Source organism: Neolamprologus multifasciatus, chromosome 3 (genome assembly GCF_963576455.1).
Source record: "Neolamprologus multifasciatus chromosome 3, fNeoMul1.2, whole genome shotgun sequence".
NCBI classification, from domain to species: domain Eukaryota; kingdom Metazoa; phylum Chordata; class Actinopteri; order Cichliformes; family Cichlidae; genus Neolamprologus; species Neolamprologus multifasciatus.
In genome coordinates, this window is record NC_140441.1 from 11,494,829 (window position 1) to 11,520,008 (window position 25,180).

Here is a 25,180-nt window from a genome sequence, read left to right on the forward strand (position 1 = left end):
GCTTTTCTTTGTGCCAGAGCTCGTAGTAAGTCTTCTTTGCATGGTGCAGCATTATGGCTCATAATCAAAACCCTTATGGAAAACATAAATGGGATTTTTGCTTCTTCAGCAGGTAGTGTCCAATGTGGAGACCAGATAATCTTATTTTACTAAAGCTAAGAAAACTCAGATTAGCGACAGTAGTTGTTTACTTTCAGGGTTCCTGAAAAAGTATCAGGAAAGCCACCTTTACTTGTTTTGTCTCAACAGAAATTGTTAGGACATTTGAGCCTTGGTGTAGCCTCGGAAATATGTAGCTCTAACAACACTTCAACCAAATCGCGTGAGATGCGTAGACTCGAGCGTTTTTTGGAGCTTAACCCACAATTGACACTAAAAATCATTATACTTTCTCTATAGTCTTTACTGCGACTGGATTTCATTAGTATGACTTTAGCGAGCCCACAGCTGCAACAGGCAGTATTAATTTGCTGGGATACTCATTTAATCTCTACAACTGAGCTAATAAGAAACATATTGTAAGTGAAAAAAAATTCATGCTAGATAATTTTATTACCAAAAGTCAAACAGTTTTCAGTCCTACCTAATGTCATTATGGACTGGTATAATCTCTTTGTTGTCTTTTAAAGGAGGCTATGAAAGGAAAATCCTTGATAAGCAAACGATTTATGCGTTAGTGAAAAGTGTGAACAATATTTTTTTTTAATTAACAAACGAAACTGTCACTTGATGTTTATGTGAGAGCAGCAGTATGTAGCCTGTCTCCCTTTGACAGAGCAGTTATGTAACATGCTTCATTGTCTTTGTGTGCTTTGTGATCCTGTATTGTTTATTTTTAATACTCAAACGGTTGTCTGACAGCAGAACAGAGAGAATAATTAAACAGGTTTTAGTGCTGTGACTCCCCAGTGTTCGTGTGGATTTGTTGGAAACAGAAAACAGCGTTTGAGTCAGAGGTAACAGAAAATGGGCTCTTTAACATTACAGGCATTTGCTTCCTCCCACATCCACATCAAAGTGTCACGTAAGATACTCTGAGAATGCTAACAGTAGAATAAATCCAGCAACCCCCCACCCCATTTGAACTTTTACTACTATAAACACTTTCCTTCTTCCTGTCAGTGGTGACATTTATTTTAACCTGAGGTAGATGGTGCATAGTTCTGTTTTCCCACTGTTAGCCAGTCATGCTAGCATGGTGCGTTAAAGTCATCGCAGGCCTCGGGGTGAGTAACTAAGTTGATAATTCATAGTATTTGGCCTTATCAGCAAAAGATGGCCCTGTGCTGTGAGGGGGGGGATGACACAGACTTAGTCATTTGTTAATTTTATGCCCCTGTGACTGCTGCGTTTCATGTTCTCTGCTCCGCAGAGACCTCTGGAAACTGTGAAGTCACAGTGAGCCCACCAGCCTTCAAACTGCAGCAGCTCTTTTCATGTAGGCTGAATTAATTTCAATTTTCATATAAAAATCTTTCCTCAAAATCTACTCAGCGTTTACCCAGAAAAACTATTTAACTAAATTAAACACATAGCTGCACACAGAAAGCCACAAAAATGTTATGCTAGTGATAATTAACCTCACCCAGTTCTACTTTGGTGGAATTTAGTCAGCCCGCTGGATTTGAATCACATCAGGCTGAAGGTTTTCCATAGATGACAGGTGTCAACTCATCAGACGAAGCGGCACGCCGTTCATACCAAAGCAGTTGAGGGAGTGATACAGAAACGGCTAATTAGCAAACTAATTAACTGTACATACCTGAGAACTGGCTTTGGCAGCTTTGTTGATCTACAGTGAAAGTGTTCTTCCTCAGTGGACGTGCCTCAGTTCTCACTTCAAGAGCTGCGGAAAAACAAGAGAGAAAAATAAAGTCGGAGAGAAAATGTGCATTGCAGATGAAGAGGAAAACAAAAATCTCAATGTTTTGCTACAGTTTTGATAGTAACATTATGTTTGTACTGCATTTTTCCTGCGTAGTTTCACATCGCGTGCACAGAGTGTATAGTCTTCTTGTGCACATGCTCTCTCTTCCATGAATAATTAAGTAATTCAGTTCTTCAAATATTTTACTCGTACTTTGTCACATATAAATAACAGCAATGTAGCCATCTGTCTCTGCAGTGAGTTGTACATCCTGTGGATAAACCCTGTAGTCTCTGTTCTGCTCTGCAGAATCTGTGACCTTAAGGTAGTGGCGAATAAACTCTCTGCCTGCTGCAAGTTCTGGTTAAAAAGACTACCATCGCCAGCTGCAGTATTATTCAATTCAGTTTTATTTATATAGCGCCAAATCACAGCAGCAATTGCCTCAAGTTGCTTTATATTGTAAGGTAAATACCCTAAAATAATTGGGAAATAAACCCTAACAATAAAGCGACCCTCTATGAGCAAGCACTTGGTGAAATGGGAAGGAAAAACTCCCTTTTAACAGGAAGGAAGCTCCAGCAGAAGCAGGGGGTGGGTGAGCAGCCATCAGTTGGGACTGGCTGGGTGACGTGAGGAAGACAGGACAAAAACACACTGTGGAAGAGAGCCAGAGATTAATAATAACTAATGAGTTAAGTGCAGAGTGGTGTGTAAGCACACAGTGAGTGGAGAATAAACACTCAGTGCATCATGGGAATCCTCAGCAGGCTAGGCCTATGACAGCATAACTAAGGGACCGACGGAGAAAACATGAGATCAACTGTAGGCAGCCATTAATATACCTGATCAGCACATGCAAACATTTGTGACAAAGGTAGCAAGAATAATTAGCTAAAGGAACAACAGGCCCTCTCTGAGGATGCTTAAAATAGAGCCACATATAAATAATTTCATGCTACAAATGATCAAAAAAAGCAAAATTCCTGTTAAAAAGATGTGTAAGAATCAAGGACATGTTTCTTTTCTTTGTCACAGCTGTCCCATTCAAGTAACTTTGGCCAAAATAAGTATTTTTTTAAGTGAAAAAGCTTCCTTTTGAATACTTCTGATTATTTGCTTAGTCTCAAAGGCACCAGATTTTGATTAGTTACAAATATCTGTGAACTCATGGGGATTCGTTTACAAAAGAAAATGAGTGGTTTTCTAATAACCGAATCCTTTTTGGCTTCAGCGGTGGTTATTTTCCCCGCGTGAATCATCAATTTGTGGTTATATTTCCTGCGTTTTTCTCCACCACCTTATGGGGTCAGCGGGGGATTGCGTGAGCTTGTGTAGTAAAAATTTATTTGTGCAGTTGACTGCACAGCAGTTCCTCTGCAAAGGCACCTGTTCCCTGTGAAGGACACAAAAAACAGGATAGGAGAAGGAGAAACGGGAGTGCTAAAGGACCCGTCTGTTGCTCATTCAGCAGCAAGGACAGGTGGCTCCGAACTGTTTATAAAGACTTTAATTAATGATTCTCTGCCTTTCTCTCCCTCCGTTGCCTCCTTTCTGTTTTTTCATCTTCGTCTCTCCTTCCTTTAGATTCAGAGACGACAAGGGCTACGTTCTGTACCCTCAGATCGGGGACCGGCTGGACCTCATCTGCCCTCCTCTGGACACCGCCAGGTCCACGCCGGAGTACGAGTTCTACAAGCTCTACCTCGTGTCGACGCGGGAGCAGGCGGACCGCTGCGAAGTGATGGGACCCCCCAACATCGTGCTCACTTGCGACGAGCCCACCCGCGAGCGCCGCTTCACCATCAAGTTCCAGGAGTTCTCGCCCAACCTCTGGGGCCACGAGTTCAAGAGCATGCAAGACTACTACATCATCGGTGAGTGGAGGACCCTGACCAAACGCTGGGTCGATGTGTGTACGTGCGCTTACGGGCGTGTTTGTTGAGCCTTATTTGCAGTGTGCGGTTGGTGTCGGTTGGAGGGCGGGGGGTTGTTATGATTGCATGGTTGATTTCTGATTGTGCCTGAGTGTGTTTGTTTATTTCAGAGATGATAGCGCTGATTGGGCGGGTGTGTTTACAATAATTAGGTTTGAGAATTGCGTGCGATCCAGCCCACAGGCGGAGATACAGTACAGGACATGCACTGCACTAAAAAACAAGAAACACAATAAAACAAAACATTCATGACATTTGAAGGGTTTTCCCCCCCAAATGAAGTAAGATGTAGATTTTTTCACTAACTATTTAGCAGCACGGTGGTTAGCACTGTTGCCGCACAGCAAGAAGGTCCTGAGTTCAATTCCACCATCAGGCCGGGGTCTTTCTGTGTGGAGTTTGCATGTTCTCCCCGTGTTTGCGTGGGTTCCCTCTGGGTACTCCGGCTTCCTCCCACCGTCCAAAGACATGCAGCTTGTGGGGATAGGTTGATTGGATAATCCAAATTGCCACTAGGTGTGAATGTGCGAGTGAATGTGAGTGCGAATGGTTGTCTGTCCCTGTGTGTTGGCCCTGCGACAGACTGGCGACCTGTCCAGGGTGTACCCCGCCTCTCGCCCTATGACAGCTGGGATAGGCTCCAGCGCCCCCCGCGACCCTGAAAAGGATAAGCGGATGGATGGATGGATGGATATTTACTCACCTAAAGTTTCACCTCTGTGGGATTAACCACGCTTCAAATGCAATCTGTGTTTTCTTGTCTCTTCTTGTAGTGTCTCTAGATTTGCTGCATGTGTGGGATTTTGTGTTTAGCGGTTAGATTCGTATCGAGATGCTGTCAGCCGTTGCGACGGCCTCTTTGTCCCACAGTGCCGGGCTCGGGCCTGTTTATTGTTACTGCCAGCCTTAGACGGTGACCACAGATGGTGAGGCGCAGTTTGTTTTGGTTTGTTCAAAAGGCTTGTTTGGAGTTTAGCCGTGCGGATGACCCGATGAGGTCACCGAGGCGAACGAGGCCAAGTGTCTGTATCGGACGGAACGATCGGCGGGTAAAGTTTGCGTCAACTGAAACATGTGGGTTGTTTTTAAATGCGGACCTGGGGCCAACTGGAGCAATGCACACACCACATAGGGATCACACTCAAGTGCATGTACACACACACACACACACACACACACACACGCCCACGAGTTTCTAGTACAAACACAGGCGCTGTAAAAACACCTCGGGAGTGAGACAGCGAGCAGGATAGACAAAGAAAGAAAGAGCGAGAGACCCTGATTCCCATAGCTCCCCTCCCACGCACCTGCGAAGTCTATTCACTCAGGTGTGCAAATGCTCTTTTCATTTCTTTTCGTCTGCTGGTGGAAAATAAAAACCTAAAAACGACCGAACGAGGAGAGCTGGGAGGAGGAGGAGGAGGAAGCTGGGACAGAGCTAGAAAGGCAGACAGACACAGGGAGAGAGAGAGTACAGAAGAGACAAAGAGAATATAAGATTTTTCCAAGTCTGTGAAGTCCCTCGTGCCTTTTGGTGTTCCATATTTGTTCACCTGTTTCAGGTGTGCTCGTTTTTTTACTATCAGTCCACAAAAGCGGCGTGTTTGTGAAGAGAGGCGAGGCTCTGGGCACATTTCTCCTTTACCCTGCGTCGATATCAGCTCACAAGTGTCTCTCTCTGATTAGATGTGAGTGAGCGAGATAGTGTGTCGTGGTGCAGTAAGCCGTCGTGTACTGTTGTACTGTAGGGACGTGTGTATTGGCGTATGTGCGCCCAGAATCTCGCTTTGATAAGTAGGGAGGAACATGAATGCAAGCCTCACTTCCTGGTAGATGAATCAGAAATGGACTCAATATTGAGAGGACCCGAGCAGCCATGAGCCTTGAGTTTGGTATTCTGACTCGCAGCATCTTTGTTTTTGTAGCTACAAGCAACCATATTTGTATAAGAAGGCGCACGCTAATTTATTAGCTAACCTTAGAAGGCTTTAATAGGAAAAACACAATTCAAAAACTGTATGGATGTATTGCTTAGACCAGACGTTCCCAAAGTGTGGGGCCCGCCCCCTGGGGGGGGGGGGGGGGGGGGGGGGGGGGGCGCAGAGCCATTGCAGGGGAGGCGCAGCATGAAAAGGGAAAAAAAACAACGCTTGGACACTGCTAGCACGGGCGCCCACACAAACGCAAAGCAGGAGATGAAGCATAGCTGAATATGTTTCCAAACCAACTTCATTCTGAGCCAAAGACTAGAAAATATGGTGACACAAATCTTCCCTTTGGTTTCACCTGCACAAGTGCCGAGGTAGGTCTCCTTGCAGGATTGGTTTTCCCTTCGTTGGGAGCAGCGCTGGGCTGTTTAAATCACGGACAAACAGGATCCCACATTCTTGATTTGTAGTTCACAAACACTTGTTGTAATGACTAACTACTCCTGACATGTTGGAGATGTTAGCTCTTTATACAGTAAAGTTACAGCGGGATACAAATAATATCAGGCTGATCCTGCCACGATTTGTTCCCCCTGTCTAAATCACGGACAAACAGCATCCAACAGTTGTTTATGTTTTTAAACCCATTTTGCACAGAGAGGCATTTTTTGAAAAATGTATTGATAGCAATGTTGAATATTATTACACAGGAAAAAAACCAAACTACATGTAAAATAATTACACCGTGACGCCTCTGCCTTCCTTTCTATATGTAAGCGTGTAAAACCTGCAGACAGTCAGATTAACAGTATTTTATCTCTATCTGCCATTCTGCAATTCATCTCATGTAAACAATAACGTGGCGCACAGCGTGACGTGAAAAAAGGCACATACCTTTGACGTTGAGTGACGAACTCTGTATTCCTCTTCCACACATAAACGCAAAAAAGGAGTTTTAAAAAATCTCCGTTCTCGGTGATTCGAAACGCCGTGTACGTGTGGACGAAACAGCTGCGTTTTCAAAAATACCGGTGTAGGTGCGGACGTAGCGTAAAAGACTTCGTCGTTTATTTTCTTACTACCTGTAATTTATTGCAGATTACTTGTATTTGCTTAATTGTTTACTAAATGTTTGAGGTGTGAAATAAACCGCAATGGAGCAAAATATGGGTGTGTGTGGTTGGAGGATGTGTTCGTGCGTGCGTGCGTGTGCGCGTGCGAGGGGGGCGCGAACATTTTTCTTGTAAAACAAGCAAAAAAAGTTTGGGAACCACTGGCTTAGACATACATACCTGCTAATTAGTTCCAAGTAACAAACAAATACAACAGTAGAACGTCACTAATGCCACAAATGTAGATAAAGAAATCAAATGCAGTAACTAGTAGACAGATACTGATATATCCACCTGATAGTCAAAGTAGGCGTGTCCTATGTGATACATAACTTTACAAGGGGCACGCCTTTTATAATACAATTTAAACAGTCATATAAATAAATCTCCTCTTGCTGTTGTCCTGAAGGGGGGTTTATTTATAGAGACTAAAGTCAGGCTGCAAACTGTTTTATTTCTCACAGAAAGTTGGAAATTTTTAGATGAAAGTCTAAGAGATTGACTCTCTGTTGCAGAGGAACTGTAGTTTTAATTACATTTAATTTTTTTAATAGAAATGTAGACAAACCATGACCTGAAATGTGTTCCCATCTTCATGTCTTTCTATCTTGACTGTTCCCCGTCATACTTACACGACTGAACAGTTAAAGATGTCGAGCACGCCCAGTTCCCTCCACGTAAGAAGAGTCAAAGTAGAATTTAGTTGTTGCCATGAAACATTTTGCGGGGCCGCGTAGGTGTGGGGTTCACATCTTTTCCTCCGACCTTTTATTTCGCTCCCCCTCTCTTCTGTACCCCAACCTGTCAACCAGGTGTCCAGAGATAGAAACACCTTTATCTCCACTCACAGCCCAGACTGATCGATCGACAGCTCCAGCCCGATCGATGACGGCTGCAGCACAAGGTCACGCGCGCACTCTCGCTCTCATAAGCACACGCAGAGGTTTACTCCCAGATTCGTAGAGAGACTCGGATAGGTGAGGGGGAAGAGGAGCAGCCGATCGTAGAGAGCTGATAACTTATTGACGACATCGAGAGATCGCTTGTGTTTAGTGAGCAACCGGGCTTTGATCACGTGTCCTTAATGGAGAATCGCACCGAGTCTCTTACCAGAGCTTGTGTGTACTTAATGAGGTTGTGAGATAATTAATAACTGCTAATCCTGCTGCTAATTTAGTGCCACATATCTGCTGTCGTCTGTGTGCTAACCCCATAGGGAGGATATTGCACACGCTGAACACAGCGTGAACTATGGCTTGTCCCTGAATTTAGTTAAATGTATGTTTGCGGGCGTGTGTAAAGGCACCGATGTATGCAGAAGCCTCAGGGAAATCTGGTTTTAATTAACCTATAGCATAGTGTGATTTAATTTGCACACTGCAGACTGGGCACAAGCGAAAAGCATATGCGTGGTAATGCGGAGTTGCTGGCTGGTGGAACAGCAGGAGGAAACTCGGCAGTAGAGGTTAATTTAAAGTTAAACCTATTACAGATTACCTGTAACTTGCTTAAAGCCCACTGGGTGATTAGTTTCCCCTGCAGTTTGGCTCTCGAGCAAACACGCGGTAAATCAAAGCAGAAGCTCCGTGATTTGATTTTCACATTGCAGTCGTCGACAAGTGCCGTCACTGATCATCGCGCGGGAAAATAACCCTTGCGTGTCGACGAAAATCTCACAAGGAATCTGGAAAAAGGGGAAACTTTCTTTGTTTTTGCAGTGTCTAACGCGTCACAGATGCTGCTGCTTTGTAATCAAATTACTTGAATCCCATTAAATGTTATTCTTCACTTCCGTATCCTGGGGAGAGGAGCGAAGCAGCGGGGAAATTGATTTGTCATAGTTATTGATTGATGTTTGCATTCATAACATGAGGTCAGAGTTTATGTAAGCCCATTTCTCTGTCACGCTCTCCCGTCTTGTGTTTTGCCGCTCGCTTGTCTTCTCCACCGTTTTAGCTTGTCTTAACCCCTTTACAAACACACACACACACACACACACACACACACAATGACAGACATACTCAGTGCATCAACCCCAGACTGCAGATCAAGCCTTTCTCTGCTTTTAATGAATCCTTTGAAATCAGGCGCCAAAGCCTTGTGTAACGCAGACTTTATGCATGCATGCATGAGCAGACATAGAGAGTCTGCACAGTTAAAGTGCGGTCTGGATGACGTGTATCCTAATGAAAGCTTACAACTAAAAAGACACTTTAGGGAAATTATTACGAAACTTCCTTTTTTTTTCCACTTCACTCTGGCGAACCCAAGTTATGTTAATTGTGCCTCTTTTGTTTATCTGCGTTTGGACTTTTGTGTCTAAAAACAATAAATCAACGTGCTCTCCAGACCGGTCGCTGTGCCTTGCTGGATAATCCACAGACCTCACTATGAACTGCTTTTATCTGAAGCGACAGTCCCAATAATATCTGAGGACAGTGTGTATTATGGATTAGCCAGAGCTTTTTGTAATTTTGGCGAACATATCTTTAAGCACCCAGCTTCTTACAGATTAATTCAAAGTGACAAAGGTGCACGCTGTATTATCTTGGGAGTGTTTGTTTACAGATAAGCCTTATGCGATATTGAAATGCATTTGCAGAAGAAGGACGAGGACAGAAAATGATCATGGGCTGTATATCAAAGAAGGATGAGCCCGATGCTTTGACCTGTTGGTGTTTGACCTTGAGAACGTTTAAGCTTCTGGTTTAGCTCCATTTTCTGGAACCAGAAGTCACAATGAGATTGGATTATTGAGTGGATCGTCAATCCATCAGCTAATGCTAGCAAATATTATGTGACTTAGATCTCAGATCAGTGGAGGTAAAGCTCCCCCTGTCTTGGTACACCTCTCAATCGACTTTAAACCTTAACAAAATTCAAAAGGATTAATTATTTTAAAATTTGATCGATCGATCAACCAATCAACCAACCAACCAACCAACCAACCAACCAACCAACCAACCAACCAACCAATCAACCAACCAACCAATCAACCAACCAACCAACCAACCACAGTACAGTTGTTATTAGTTTTTTTGTATCAGGCTGTAAACATAGAAGTCTCTAGAGGAAGCCTTGAGTGGTCACTGGAAGAAATGCAGTTTTTGGTATTAGCTGCATTTCTAATCTGAGGTTGGCACTTGTCAAAAATGTTCACTTTCAAAACTTGTACATTGATCTCACTTAAATGTGCTTTCCTGTAATTCTTTATTGTGTTGTAATTCAATATAGCCCTGGGACCTCTCTCTGTCCTCCCACATGCATAAATTTAAAGCCAGAGGCGAGGACAGCCACAGCAAAATCAAAATTAGAGCAGAGCAGGCATCAGCCACAACAGACCAGCGTGAAAGAAGAGGCTGAAGTGGATTGCAAAGCAGCTTGCAGCACGAAAAATGACATCACCAGTATGAAATTTGCCAACTGGATGTGTTGAAAGGCATCAGATGAGCCATCAGCTGATGTGGGCTGGCATTCAGATCGCCTGATCTTCAGGCCCAGCTTGACTTTTGTGGCCGGCCTGAAGTAATGCTGTGCTTGATTTTATATCAAATATATTTTATATCACCACCCTTCTTCACAATAAAGCTGGCTAGAGCTCATTTCAAGTACCAGGCATGACTGGTGAGTGATGAAAGCGACTGGGAAAGATAGCTAACTCAGAACAAGGGAGACAAAAGAGGGATGGTGTCGGAAGAGACTTTGATAGAGTATGAATATGTTGTGCATGCTGAGGGATCAAAGCTGAAGGGACAGAGCAAATAGTAAGAAGATGTCAGACAGTTGTGGGCCGGTCCTGATGTGCGTGCCTGATGTGAATGGGGTGTCAGCTGATACACCACCAGAGCACACCACTCATCTGGAGTGCGACACTGAAACAGCTCGGTCACTTCCAATCGCTGCTGCTGCTGTCAAGGACATGGCAACACGCGCGCGCGCGCACGCACGCACGCATGTTTGAACGCACACTGACTTACAGTGAATAATCTCTTGCAGTTGATATACATATGACCTTGCATGTGAGCGAACTCTTTCTCTCTCTCACCATCTAACACACCCACCCACACGCACGCACAGACACCCACAAATGCCAGTAATCCTCCTCGGTGCCCACTCTAACATATGCACGCTCACATCACTGTACACAGGGGCATTTTCAGAAATGTATGCACTCGCACACACTTCGCCACTCCGTGCAGAGCTGTGGTCGCAAACACACACAAAAAACGCTCTCAAAATAGCTCCCGCGCACCCACCCACACCCGAAAAGACACATGAACATATGCACAAGCGCGCACAAAGTTTCCTCAGATCCGCGACGGGGAACGGGTCAGTCGCTGTGGGACTGCGGTGTTGTTGCTGCACGCCGAGACAGATGGCAGAGCGTGTATGAGTGTGCGCACATTTGTGGCAGGTACAGGTATGAAAGCATATGTGGACGTTTTGTGTGTGTGTGACTGCGCGGTTAGCAGGTGCATGTATGGATATGTAGCATTGGCATATTTTTCTATGTTTGCGCAAGAGCATGAATGACTCCCAGCGGTGTGGTTACGGAGCAGGGCCCCCAGAGCACGGTGCTTGCATTTGCACAATGGCCGAGATAAACAACCTCACCCCACTAATATGAATAATAGAAGAGCTGACTGGAGCCTGCAAACCGAGAAAAAAATGTGTGCATATTTGTGTGTGTGTGTGCGCCCGCGTGTCGTTTCTGATTTTCTTTTTTTTTGTGGGAAGTTTACTGATATGTTGGTGCATGTGTTTATTTGGTAGCTATTTAAATGTCACAGCTTCTCACTCTGCAAATTTGAGTTTCTCTCTCCCGCTCTCTGTTGTATTCCTTTTCTCTAGCCATCGGTCATGGTTTCTGCTCTCTTTTTTTTATTATTGATATATATGTTCTTTAGCATATGTCAGACTTTTAGCCTTTAATGGAAAGTTTTGGACAGGGTGGGGCAGTGTGTGTTTGTGTTTGTGTGGTCTAATTGTTGGACAGCACTGGGTAGCGCGTGCAGACAGGAACGTCAAAGTGTTCAATAATGCAGACGTACTCTCTGGTTTATTTATCAGGGTTAAGCTGAAATAAATGACACAAAATCCACATGGGGAAGGGAGGGGCGGCAGAAAAAAGGGGGGACGTGGGGCGGGGTTGGGGAGGGGGGGGGGGGGTTAAAGTGGAAGAGTGAGAGACAGACCAAGAGAGGGAAAGATGGAGAGTGACAGCGAAGCGGAGAGTGAAATAGAGAGGAGAGACAACAGAGGGGAGAGGAAGCAGAGAGAAACGCTGCACTGCAGCCTAAATGAGCTACACCTCTCTGCCACTCGACATTACTTTATGATTCCCCGTGTGCATACGTGCGTGGCTGTGCGAGTGTGCGGCACGCAAGTTTGTTTGTGACTGCAGTCGGGAGAGTGAAAGTGAAAGATTCAGGGAAAATAATGGAAGGATGGAACTCAGCTGGGTGGAAGAGGTGGGGAATCCAGGGACTCTGAGAAATCTATATCTGTTGAATATTTGATCAAGTTTAAGCCCTCTGATTTGAGCCTCCTGCCAGGCACTAAAGCAACCAAAGACACGGGGGAGAGGAGAGGAAGAGCTGCAGGAAGGAGCGAGAAACAAGATGACCACAGTGAGGGGCTTTCGGCTAGGGTAGGGGTTGTTTTTATACAGATATCCCGCTAGCATCCAAATGCAGCCCTGTATATGCCGTCTTTACTTCTGTCAATGGGCAGAAGAAGGAATAAACTTAGAGAGGACCTACCGTCATCATTTCCAGTAGTTCTGGGCGATTTTTTGGTACGGGGCTAGTACTGCCGATACAGATATTATTACCAATACTTTTATCATATACAGGCAGGTTATGCCGTGGAGAACAGTGTTCAAGACTGCAAACTCTGAACATGTTTTAATGACCACTCAATCATATTTTTACTTTCCACAGTAATTAGTTGACACAACTGAACACCCCTTTCGCCTTTTCATGTTTTTTGAAACTAGGTTTTTTTGGAGACCTGGAATGTAAACATGTGTCTCTCTAAAGGATGTGTATTCCCCGAGTTGGCGAGTGGTTGCTGGCTGTTGTTGGGTGGAATCTGCGACAAAGAGGGTGCTGTACCTTTTGTCACCCATCAGACTGCTAGTAGTTCCAGTACACTCACTATCTCACCACCATTCAGTAGTTCAACTTCAAAAGGTTTGATGCAAATGTGAAATAGAGAGAATTTGCCTTTAAACAATAGTGGTGCCTTACTGATGAAGCACATTTAAACTGTGTGCACAACAATTGTCTCTATTTTTGGTTTGCGTTGCACTCTTTCACACGAGTTTTCCATGCAGGCTATAGGCAACTCAGTAATCTAGTGACCAAAGCAGTTTTAATTAGGTTTTCAGTGCAGCGCTGTATACTGTACCAGTTTCACCTAACAACAGCAAGCAATCTCCTGCAACCACTTGCCAACCAGTCACATAGCAACCAGTGGTTACCAAGGGCCGCTGACTGGTCTCTAGGTCTGCGTGAGTTTAGTTTGAGCAATCAATTTCACAGCCTTTAGTGGCGATGTCCAGTAACCAGTTGGGCATAGTCTACTCATTTTGCCATAGTGGGCAGTGTTTGCCACGTAGTTTCCAACCAACCAACCAACCAACCAACCAACCAACCAACCAACCAACCAACCAACCTACCTACCTACCTACCTACCTACCTACCTACCTACCTACCTACCTACCTACCTACCTACCAACCAACCAACCAACCAACCAACCAACCAACCAACCAACCAACCAACCAACCAACCTACCAACCTACCTACCTACCTACCTACCTACCTACCTACCTACCTACCTACCTACCTACCTACCTACCTACCTACCTACCTACCTACCAACCAACCAACCAACCAACCAACCAACCAACCAACCAACCTACCAACCTACCTACCTACCTACCTACCTACCTACCTACCTACCTGTGTGACTGAGGTCTAAGTAGAAAACATCAAGCAATTAAAGCCCTCTGAGCTTTAATAAGAGCGCCCACCATTGGAACAATATCATGTCTTGATGATAAAACAAATTGAAAAGCATAACAGGTCTACTTTACCGAACTGCTGAGAAACTAGTCATGTATATATTGTTACATTTACGGTAACAATCAAACTTTCAACCCCAATTTGTTCTACAGTTTCTTTTTAAAAGAGTAATCTTTGCTTCAGTTCTCAGCTAAGCCGATTCAGTTTTTCTACTAAACTAGCAGAGTCATAGAAACGGTATGATGTCTGTTGGTCAAAGCCCCATTAGGCTGAAAACAGGTGACAACTGAACTGGTGTCCATCTCATCCTATTCAGGCCTTGAGCGGCGTGTTAGTGGATGTTTCCCATCTCTGATCAGCACTTACTTTATTTAGTTGTGGCTGTCAGAGCTTCAACGAGTCAAATTCCTCATGAATCTTAATGTATATGAAGCTTTATAAAAGTAAGCAAATAAAGTGAGTAAAGAGGATATCTGGTTCATTCTCAGTTAATTGCATTTTTCGACTTAAGTCCTGCAACTCGCTGGTGTGCGAAAACTCAGCTGAACTCTTCACCTATTTAATTTTTTTCCTTAGAAATTAAAAATAGGAACCTGCACACAAGCGCTCGCTGCCATTCCGACCACACAGAATAAAACCGTGTTGTACATTTTTCAACCTCAAGTGTGTTTATGCTTTCACATCTTTTGTGGCCCTCGGGGGACATGCCTCCAGTTCGCTCCGAGCCAGCCCTCGACAACTATTTTGAGGTGGACCCGAGACTGCTTTTCTAGCCTGCAACACATTTTTCACACTCTACTAAACACGTCGAATTCTTGGGGCGAACAGCCTCAGTTAAACTCTCATGTGTGAAAATAGCCTCAAATAAAGTGCAAAAGTGGAAAAACGAATAGAATAGGCCAGCAGGGGTTTGGTGCAACGGATCCAACTAATTTCCGCCCAAGAGTTTATCTGCATCTCTAAATGGATAAGAGAAAGTGGATAGAAGGAAGAATGACTCTATTAAAAATAATAGCAGTCATCTCAAGTGTTTTAAAGGATTATGCTTGATATTCCTCTGAGGTTCTCTGCATGGGTCTTTAGTGTATTCACAGAAATATCTAAACACAATTAAATACAGTGTGCAGATCCCACAAAACCACTGTAAACATGCACCATATGCTGATACCTATACCGGTGGTAAAAATAGGACAAAGACATTTCTGGTAAAGTAAAACGAGGAGACGGACCAGAATGAGCTGATGTGAAGTGACACTGGAAGAGAGCGAGGGATATTTGGGCAAGAAAAAAATAGGAGAGACATAAGAGAAAGGGGAGGGGGGAAAAAAGAAGAAAAAAAAAAGATGTGTGCTGAGTGTGAGTAAGAGAAAGTGACAGATCGCCTGGCCGATTTAGGTCAGCAATCAGAGCTGCGCTACTGTCTGCGAGATTGGCTCTGCGTGTGTGTTGTGGTATGTGTGTGACGTTGGTTCAGAGCTTATGTGTGTGTGGGCAGCGGGTGCATTTGTGGGTGTTTGTGTGGGATTGCGTGATTTTGTACGGAGGGCTGATGCTGCCGTGTGTGTAAGTTTGTGTACTGGGGTAGGGGTTGATTGCATGAGTGAATGTGAATACGTCTTTCTTGTTAAAGGTCAGACAAGAAAAATCCTTCCCTAATTGGACTGGGCCTGGTTAACGTTGTATGATTCATTTAACCTTCCTACACTGTATGTCTCAGACATACACAAATACACACACAAATACGCATACATTTCTCGTCGCGACTTGGTGAACAAAGGCATCATTGTGCTGCTACCTTCTGCTGAGGCAGAAGGATGTGTTTCCTGGCAATCAGGCACGGCGGAGGTGGTGAAGGGGGGTTTAAACAAGCACACCTCTCAGCTGACCTCTGCCATCAGTAGAACGTATTATCCCGCTAATATAGCCTTGATTTAGTGCCTAGGTTCACGCAAACATGACCTCTGATCAACATAATGAACATGTTCACACAGACAGATGTGTGGCCACATACACAAACGTGTGTGTGTGTGCATTTGCTTGCACACACGCTAATGACATTTGTGTTGAAACGTTTTACGATAACCCGTCTGTCCTCCCCTTGAATTGCTCACCGTTTTGGGAACATACAGTTATTCTTTTTCTCTGTGTGGGCTAAAAATTGCCTTGAGCAAGGGCTCGGTTAGCTTAACATAACAACTGCAAACAGTACAAAGCTGCTTGGTTGACTCTACTGAAAGCAGAAAGAAAGAACCTAATTGTTTTTTAAATTAATTTTTAAAAAAAAGTCCAATTTAAATCAATTTTGTAATTAAATGTTCAAATTCTTGCCTAGCGTTAGCATGTGCTTAGCCTAGCTTTGCATAACGGAAGGAAGTGTGGTTGTGATGACATTTTGACAATAACTATGACATTTTAAAGGCAACTGAATAACCATATGATGTCATTAATACATATTCAATAACATGTATATAAAATATCCAGCACCATAACCTTCCAGTTAACAAGTTAGCTATAAGGTAGTAGCTAAAAAGCCAGCTAGCTAGTGTATTGTGTATCCACTACTCCTAGACAAAACATGAGGGAGAGATTTTTTTTTTTTTTACTTAAAAAAATTCTTTCTGAGCCTCAATTTGTATTTTGAGTGTAATTAATTTGCTAAAAATGTACAAAACACACATCAAATAAAGTTAAAGATTTGGCTAGTAGCATTTTTTTTCTCAGCGTTTCTATATATTATACGTTTTTCATACAGTGGTTACATCAGATAATTTTTTTCACAATAATCATTAAAAACTTGTTGTGACAGACTTGACTGGAAGCTTATACATAGACCAATCAAAAAAATAAATGAAATGGAGTTAGAATTGGAATTAGACGTCAAAGGTGTTTAATGGTGTTCGTTTAAGGTAAGGTTAACGCAAAGTTGCCATGTTTGCACTTGAGCAATATATTTACTCTACACAAACTGAATTTTAGGTTAATCTCTCATCAAAGTCTCAGGAAAGAAAAACTTGTATTCATGTTTCCCAAAAATATCCAATCATTCCTTTAAAAGAACAAAAGAGCGCAGACACACTGCCGGTGCTGTTTTTGAGGAGAAGAGTTTGTCTCTGCCACGTGTGAAGCAGATTACTATGTTCTTGGAGCGTGATTGGACCCAGCAGCTGCTCAGTTGAAGAAGATGGAGAGGAAGACGTAGAGAGGGAGGAGAAAAAGTAACGGAGCGAGGGAGAGCGAGAGAGCAAATTATAGGGAAAGAGACAAGCAAGAAGAATTTGAGCACACACAAGAAGAAAGGGAGGGACTGGGAGAAGCAGAGGAAGGGTCTGCGGCGGACGGCGTGGTGAAAGAAGGGATTTTTTGTGCTCTGTGACGAGACATTTGACGAAGACTTTGTTGACACTCAGAGGAGCAAGAGGGCCCACGGCTCAAAGACACAAGGACAAACAATCAGCTGCAAATCCTTTTTAACCACCATTTAAGCAGCCCTAATTACCCCAAAAACTCCACAAAGAACATCATTATCACGCTGCGCTCGTGCGTGTGCGCGTTGTGTGCGTGCATGCATGTGTTCTCCACTTGTTTATTGAAGAGAGATTCATTAGCGGACTGGGTGTTTACTTGTTCTCGACTAATCGTCATTGTTGTGAGATACTTTGGGTGAATTTCACAAATACAACAAGCCATTTGCTGCAGATTTTTTTTTTGTTTTTGCACTCCCCCCCCCCCACCTCCCCTGGCAGAAACCCTCCACTTTTATTGGTCAGAGAATCTCTCTCTCTCTCTCGCTTGCTCCCTCTCGCCCTCAGGGTGGCTTATATTTTACTCGAGGTTCAACCAAAGCCAAAAAACAGCTTAAATTGATGCATGTTGTCCGCTCTGGAGAGCCAAGGGTTTGATAATTGTTTAGAATGCGCCGAACGTGCAAGCCAAAAAAGCCGGACCACTGGAACGGGCGGTGGACCTAATGATCCTGATGTTGTCACAGTCCGTGTAAGTCTTTGTGATGCGCCGCGAGGCCAGACAGGGCGAGGCGCAGTGGTCGCAAATCAGCAGCAGGGTTTGGCGTCTTGAATGTCACAGGCAGCAGAGCACTGAGTAAGCGATACAGTGGAGAGTTTGAGATGAAGACAACTTAGAGTAGTCCCCGTAGTTCCAGTATTAATCCTCTCTGTTCCCTCTGGGAGGGTGTGGGGGGGGGCTTATCTTCCATATTAGTACCACACATCTGCTCCTGCAGTATGTGCTGATTATATATTGATGTTGAGGGGGGTGGGGGGAGGATAATTGAATACCCTCGTCATTTCTCCACTTCAGACTATCTCAAGTAGATGGGGGGAGCTAGTTTTTTACTTCTGTGTGTGCACATATATGTGTGTGTGTGCCCATTTGTGTGCAACACCCTTTTGTCCGCCTAAAACCCCCCCGGCTCCAGCTTCAGATCCGGGCCCTAACCACGGCTCCATCCCTGCTAACCACTGGTTTAATATATGCAATTAAGAAGCTAATTAGAGTAATTAATTCAGCCAGGGCCAAGGCCCAGCCTGGCCCCTATTCACAGCTTTGGAACTGCCATAATCCTCCTCCCTCTGCACACACGCACACACACACACGCATACTAACCACACAAAGAATAACACACACTCAGACGCTGCTATGCCCTCATTATGAGCGGGGTCTTTGTTAGCTGTGTGTGTGCGGTGCCAGAGAAGTCGGAGATGAAGAAAAGGGCGTAAATAAAGACAGGAAAAGTGAGGCAGTCAGTCCGCTGTAATGAGTGAAAACAGTGAACTAATTCATTGGCACCTCCAGCCGTGCTCGGCTGCTCTCTTGGTGGCGCTGCGAGGGAAGAGGGCCCCGTTGTGACAGAATAGCGTCTTACCTCATCGTTTAGCAACAGTTCCGCTGCTGCCACCGCTTCAGGAGGTCGGCTCGCCTTATTTTTATCGGTTTAACCTTTATTTATCCGGGTTTGTCCGCCTGAAGATTAAAGCACTGCTTTTACTGCCATGACCGCGCCAAGAAAGCACCATTACATTATTACAGGTCCTGTTCAAATTATTTCAAGCCATAATTAAGAGAAAAGACCTATTTATTTTATTTTATTTTACAGTATAACAAGGCAGGCGGGGTGGTTTGTTAGTCTTCGGGGATTCATATGCACGCCATAAACCTTTGATAGCTTGCATTTGGCTTGGCTCTCGCTGTACAGAAAGAAGAGGCAAAGTAATTCCAGGTTTTGTTATTTTTGGAGTGTGATTAGGAAATGTGTGATGAATTGAAGATTAGAGGAGCGGGACAGATTTACAGCACGCTGTTATAAATGGATTACCGATAAAGTAATCGAAGAAGTTCTGGCGACGGCGCTCGGGAAGAAAAAGGTCGCTCAACCCAAAAATATGACACCGAGTGACAAATTAGTCATAGTTTATTTAGGGTCTGCGCTTTATACGAAATGCTTACACCATTCTGCGTATTTGCTGGGATTTGGGTTGCCTGTTTTTTTTTCTTTTTTAACCACTTAGCAGTCCTGTGGAACTGATATTTTTAGCTAAGTACCCCTCGTTTGAAGACATTGACGTTGAAGTGCACTCTCTTTGCTCCCTGACTGCAGAGAGTACATCCCACTTATATCAATCCTTATACCAGCTAATCAGTTCTTGTTATGTGAGGTTTTTTGTCAGTCACTTGGTGAGTGGTAAATATCTTCCATCTGTCATGTTTTGGCATACTTTGGCAGCTTAAAAAAAATTCCGGCCTTTAAAAGAGCTGCTAGCAGTCCTTGGAGGTAAGAGTAGTGGGCTTGTGATCCTGCGGGAGCTTGGTGTTCCGTGCTGTCAGTGCTGTGCGTGTGAATGGCACATTTAAAATATGAATTAGCCTTAGCCGTTTTTACACTAGAACCTGGCACTTGACCCCGTTAAAGGTTTAACTCAGGTGGGAAACTCTTTCTCTGCTCAGCCTTCTCTAGCTCTGTCATTTTGTATGTCTGTCACTCTGTCGCCAGCTCTTTTTCTGCACGAAACCCCCATTACTCTTTTAGACGCTCCCTCTCCCCGTCTTTCAGTTCTCTGCAGCAAGTCGAAAAGCTGCACGGAAAAGCGAGCAGAGCTGAGACGTGCATTTTTTTTTTGTCTCCATGAGAAAATCCAAGTTTTTTCTGTAGGTTGGATAGACTGAGCTCTTTGAAAAGTACATAAAGTAGTGTTGCACTCTATTCGAGTTGCTTTGCTTGATTCAAATTCAAGTTCAAACCGGTTATCTTGTCCGGATCTTCAGTTCAGCTGATCAGGTGGCCCAGGATTGACTGGCAGGTGGGCGGGGCTTCTCTGCTCTCACTGAGAGCACTGTCAACAGGGTTAGTTGTACATGGCCTGATCTTATCACTATGAAACTCTGGGCCATTTCAGGATGCACGAGTCACAAAATAAAAAGCAGCACAGACTCCAAAAGGGAAACAAAGTACAAGCATCTGTCCTACAAAAGAGCACTTAAGCAAGACGGCGAGTATTTACTAACAAAATAAAAGCACGATAACCAGTTTGATATCCATATCATATACTTTCAGGGATGTTTTTTTTATCCTCATAGTGAGTGGGTACAGTACAGCATTTCCCTTAAGGGCACTTTGACTGAACAATGGATCCATCCCGCGACCCTTCATTTAAAGGGTCAGCGACAGATATCGATTTATACCAAGGTCTTTAATATCCCTCTGCAACTCTGGAGCGATTTTTTAACAGTCACGTCTCCGTGAAATTGTTTTGGCATGTAGGAATGTTCCCGAGGTGGTTCTCTTACAGCTAGCAGTTGCCACACGGGTTTATTTTGCACACTTGTTTTTAATCCACCTCAACGGACCTGGCGTTGTGTACTTTATTTCTGCAGCATGAGCGCGATCTTATCGGGTTAATAAAGCTTGTTGAGCTTGAAAACTAAGGCGACAGGAAGAGGCAGACGGCTATCTTTCAGCTGTCAGATAAAATAAACCGTGCATCAAACAGGCAAGAATGCAAACAAACCTTAGGACACTGAGTACTAATGAGCACACACACACAGACACACACACGTACTGGTTTTTCCAGCCCTACATACTGCAGACAACCGTGGATGATTTCACTTAAGTAAACTAGACCTCGAGACTAGATGCGAAAACATGCATTTGAGGGGGGGTGGGGAAGGTTGTTGGTGGTGGTGTGGATGCACCATCTCACACACACACACACACAATGTTATGCATCCACCCCAGGATATGCTTGTGACGTGCAAATAAGATTAAATGCACAAATGTAAACACACTTAAACTGAGGACAGAGTGACACATGCAGAGTGCAAATACACCCACATTTCTGCAAAAAAAAAGCAGAGACAAGCACAAGCGGGAATTTGCGCACGCAAACACACACGGACGCAAACACACACACATTCGGTTTTAAAGCAAAAGACAACAACAAAAAAACCAGACAGACTGCTGTACAGCTAAACACACACTTTTTTGCAGGCTGCTTTAATCACAGAGGAGCTAAACAAACCCAACTGTCATCATGCTCTTCCTCACATTGTTACACACATATCGAAACCCACTCACACAGACACACACGCATGCACGCAAACAGTATATAATTGCCCTATGCTTTCTGCTGTCCATCATCTTCCCCTTCATATCTCACCCTTCTTTCCACTTTCTCTCTGTCCAATCCCTCCCTCGAGCGGCACACAGCCACAGATGTCAAGATGTATTATTTCTGGCTGGTCGGCTCTCATGTTTTGTATAAGTGTGTGTGTCTTAATCCTGCTTTCCTCTTTTGGAAACGGGAATATTGTCGGTGGTGGTGGTGAGGGGCGAGACGGGCTGGCGAGGACGAGGAAGGGTACCGTACTGGTAAAGATTATTTCAGAATTCCAGCAAATGCGCTAAAGTTTACATTACCAAACGAGCACGCACACACGCGCAGATGCACATCTCACTGTTCTGGTATTGCAGTCATGGTTCAAGGACATTTAAGGCAAGCACACACTGGCGCTTTGTATTGAATCCGTGTTGATCCATTAGAAGGACCTCCCTGCTCGTCAGGATTGCGTTATGGCCGATTCTTGGCTGGTGCATTTAAACACTAAAGCCGAGCCAGGTTTGAAGTGCTTCTGTGTGTGTGTGTAGACAGTGTCTACAGTGCATGACATAGCCAGCCGCTGGTTGAAAGAATGGCATGCAATGAGAAAAGGAAACTTGAGGGAGAAAAGAATGTTTTTCTTTGTCCTACAAGCTTACCTATGAGTTGAGGCATTAAAACGGAGAGTCACGGTGGCCCCTAAAATGGAAAGAAATCATAATAGTAATGCAAAAATAAATGGAATAATGTAGGGATAGTCAAACTGGGGCTTTTATGTGAAGAAAATCGAGTTGTAGCTAAGCAGCAAAGCCCATTAATCAGCAGCAGACTGGTCCTGGAGCTACGACACTGCACTGCTGAAAGCAGAGAAGTCAAAACTAAGTGAGTAAGTCAGAAAAAGCAGCCTAATGCACTGATTCTGGGGCTGCCCTTTGTGGCCTAAGGGTTAATATGCCAATCGCGATCATTATCATTCCTCGTCTCTCTCTAACCTCATTCTCTGTGCTGTTGCTATCTAATAAAGGCACAATATGCTCCCAATAATGGTTTCTAAGCATTTTTTTCTTCTTCTCTAGAAAATAAAATGCAGCAATATAGCATTTGGTTGCGTAACCCATTTACTGAGTTTAATAAACAGCTTGCTACTGGAAATAGAATGGCCAAATTGGCCCGAGTACTCGAGAGCTACTAGAAGATGCATTAAGTGGAGGAATCTGTGGACAAAACAGTTCTGAGGATGCCCTGGAGGCAAATCGGTAGCTTTAAGGGCATTTCTGTTTGCATTTGCACGCCAATAGGAAAGCTAATGTAATGTATTAAACAGTTGGGTGGTTGGCATAACAACAACTTGACTATACCAACAACAAGTTGAAGGTTACCGGGTTTAGACCTTTGAGTTTGTTATGTGTCCAACTGTTAGTGTTGAAAGCACCTATTGTATGCTATTTGGAGTTAGATAACGTACCATTACAACACACTGTTCTCTTTATATGTTGTTAGGTAGAGCAGGAGTCACTGACCTCAGCATCCTGCAGATCCTGCAGAGCAGGTGATGATAACCTCAAAGAGCCGGACTAACCTATCCTTCTGTGGCAAAGGATAGTGTCTGGAAAACAGTATAAGTCCAGATCCACCTTCTTGTAATTCAGCTTCATCATCAGTCTCCCCACTTTGCTTTGCTGTGTGGGAGGCCTGAGGGAGCAAATTGATATATTTGACTTGATGAGTAAAAATCGGGTTATATTTCCTCTGTTGCACGTAGGCTTTATAAAGCGTGGACGTTAATGTCAGTCCAGTTCTCTGTTTGGTGTTTCATTTTTAGAACTAGCTCTGGTTTGCACAGCTGTTGCCAAAGTACCTCTGCAATGTCTCAGTTAATACATTTTTATATATTTTCTAATTATTTTTTTTAAATAAGGCGGTTGCTGGTGATGCTTATGTCCCTCAAAGGTTCCTTATGTGCTGGAAGGTACCAAAGCTAACAGGAAACAGCTAATAGCAAACATGTATCTGTAGCTTTATATGAATTATTTATATGAACCCATTAACTTGTGTCTTTTCATACCTTACAGCACCGATGAGTCCTCTGCTTCTTTTAACCGTTCGTCAGTGCGATCCTTAACGTTTTTTTCATTTCTGTTATTTCTGGTCCATCACGTTATCGTCTCCCCAAAAGCACTATTGTTGTCTTTTGTGTGCTTTCTGTTGTTTTCTTTAGTTGCAGTTTGTTTGACCTCTGAGCCTACAATAGCTATACAGTGGCTAACGTGCTCACCTGGTCACATTTGTAAATTTACAGGTTGGACAGCACTGTTAATTGCTGCAATTAAATAATGCGAGCTGCACAAATCCTCCAAAAAGCAGATCACATCCACAGATCTTCAAATTAAAAGCCAAAACAATTTTAAGTGGCTCAGTTTTAATCACCGGAGAAGACAGCAGGCATTTAGCTCCAGTTTTCCTCCTTGACCAGCAACACTTCACATGAATTCCAGGGAACAGAAAAAAAAAACTCAATTATCGTTTGTCAGGGGAACACCGGCGACTGCATGTTCTGCATTTTCCATTTACTGAGATGAGATGTAACTGTTTAATTTTTCAGATCCAACTTTTAATGCTGCGAGCACAACAAAATCCTGCGCGCTGACTTTGTATCGAGATGTTGGCAGCAACCTCAGGAACGCTGTTTCCAAACTCGGGCACAGAAAACAGAAAACTACCCATGACATGGCATAAATAATACGTTTTACTTAAATATATTTTAACAGCTCCTTTAACAACTTCAAAGATGGGACAAGCTAAACTGGTGAACTCTACGCCATCATTACATGTAATTGAGCTTGCCCACCCACAAGCAAATGTTGTTTGATTTTTGTTATTGCGCTCTATCTGACACTAAATCAAGACGTGGCGTTTTTCTGGTCTGCGACGGCGCTCTATTCTCCAGCGGTGGGCCGGCCAACGAGAGACTGCACCCAAGAGTTTTAGCAGCCGAGCTTAATGATGTATAATGTAGATTAAACCTCTGCTGTGAGGCACTTTAGCTAAAGCCTAAATAAAGTTTTCCTTAATGGCAAATCCAATCGTTTCAAAGGTCTTTCCTATAGGTTCAGTCACGCTTCGGCAGTGGGCCGGACTTGAACAGTTTATCAGCGTAGGGAGAGATGGGAATAATTAGTGCTGTGTGTTTGTGTGCGTGAGTGTGTGTGGTTTCGGTAGATTTTAGAGAGATGAGAGAATCTTATAGGTGTGCGTGTTTATTAGATGGTGGACTTCAAAGTCGCACTCGGGCTCATTAAAATGTTTGATTGCGTTGGTGTTTATGTGCATGTTCTTCCTCGAGCGCATCATTTATCACACACACACACACACACACACACACACACACACACACACACACACACACACACACACACACACACACACACACACAAACAAACAAACAAACAAACAAACAGTGTTGTGTTCCAGTGGCTGGCGGCTTTTGTCCTTTCCGAGCTCTCGCGGAGTTCATTAAAAGCCTTAATTAGACTGACAGTTATGTGTAATTACAGTCTTTAAGATGTACAGCTCCTCTGCAGGCCCACTCTGTCACTGCCTCCTTTCAAAAGTCATTGTTTGAAGGGAGAAACTCTGAGAAAGTGTTGGTGCGTGTTTCCGAACCCTAACCTCTGAGTTCTTAGGCTCCCAGCGACAT

The 25,180-nt window shown here is 43.8% G+C and overlaps 1 protein-coding gene across 1 annotated transcript in view; it reads left to right on the forward strand.

Moving 5' to 3' along the window:
• The window catches only part of efnb3b (ephrin-B3b), a 96,317-nt gene that overhangs the window by 39,654 nt on the left and 31,483 nt on the right, over positions 1-25,180 (forward strand). Inside the window, exon 2 of the mRNA XM_085141553.1 lies at positions 3,455-3,744. Within this exon, the coding sequence (XP_084997679.1) occupies positions 3,455-3,744 (290 nt within the window). The remainder of the gene's footprint in view (positions 1-3,454; positions 3,745-25,180) is intronic.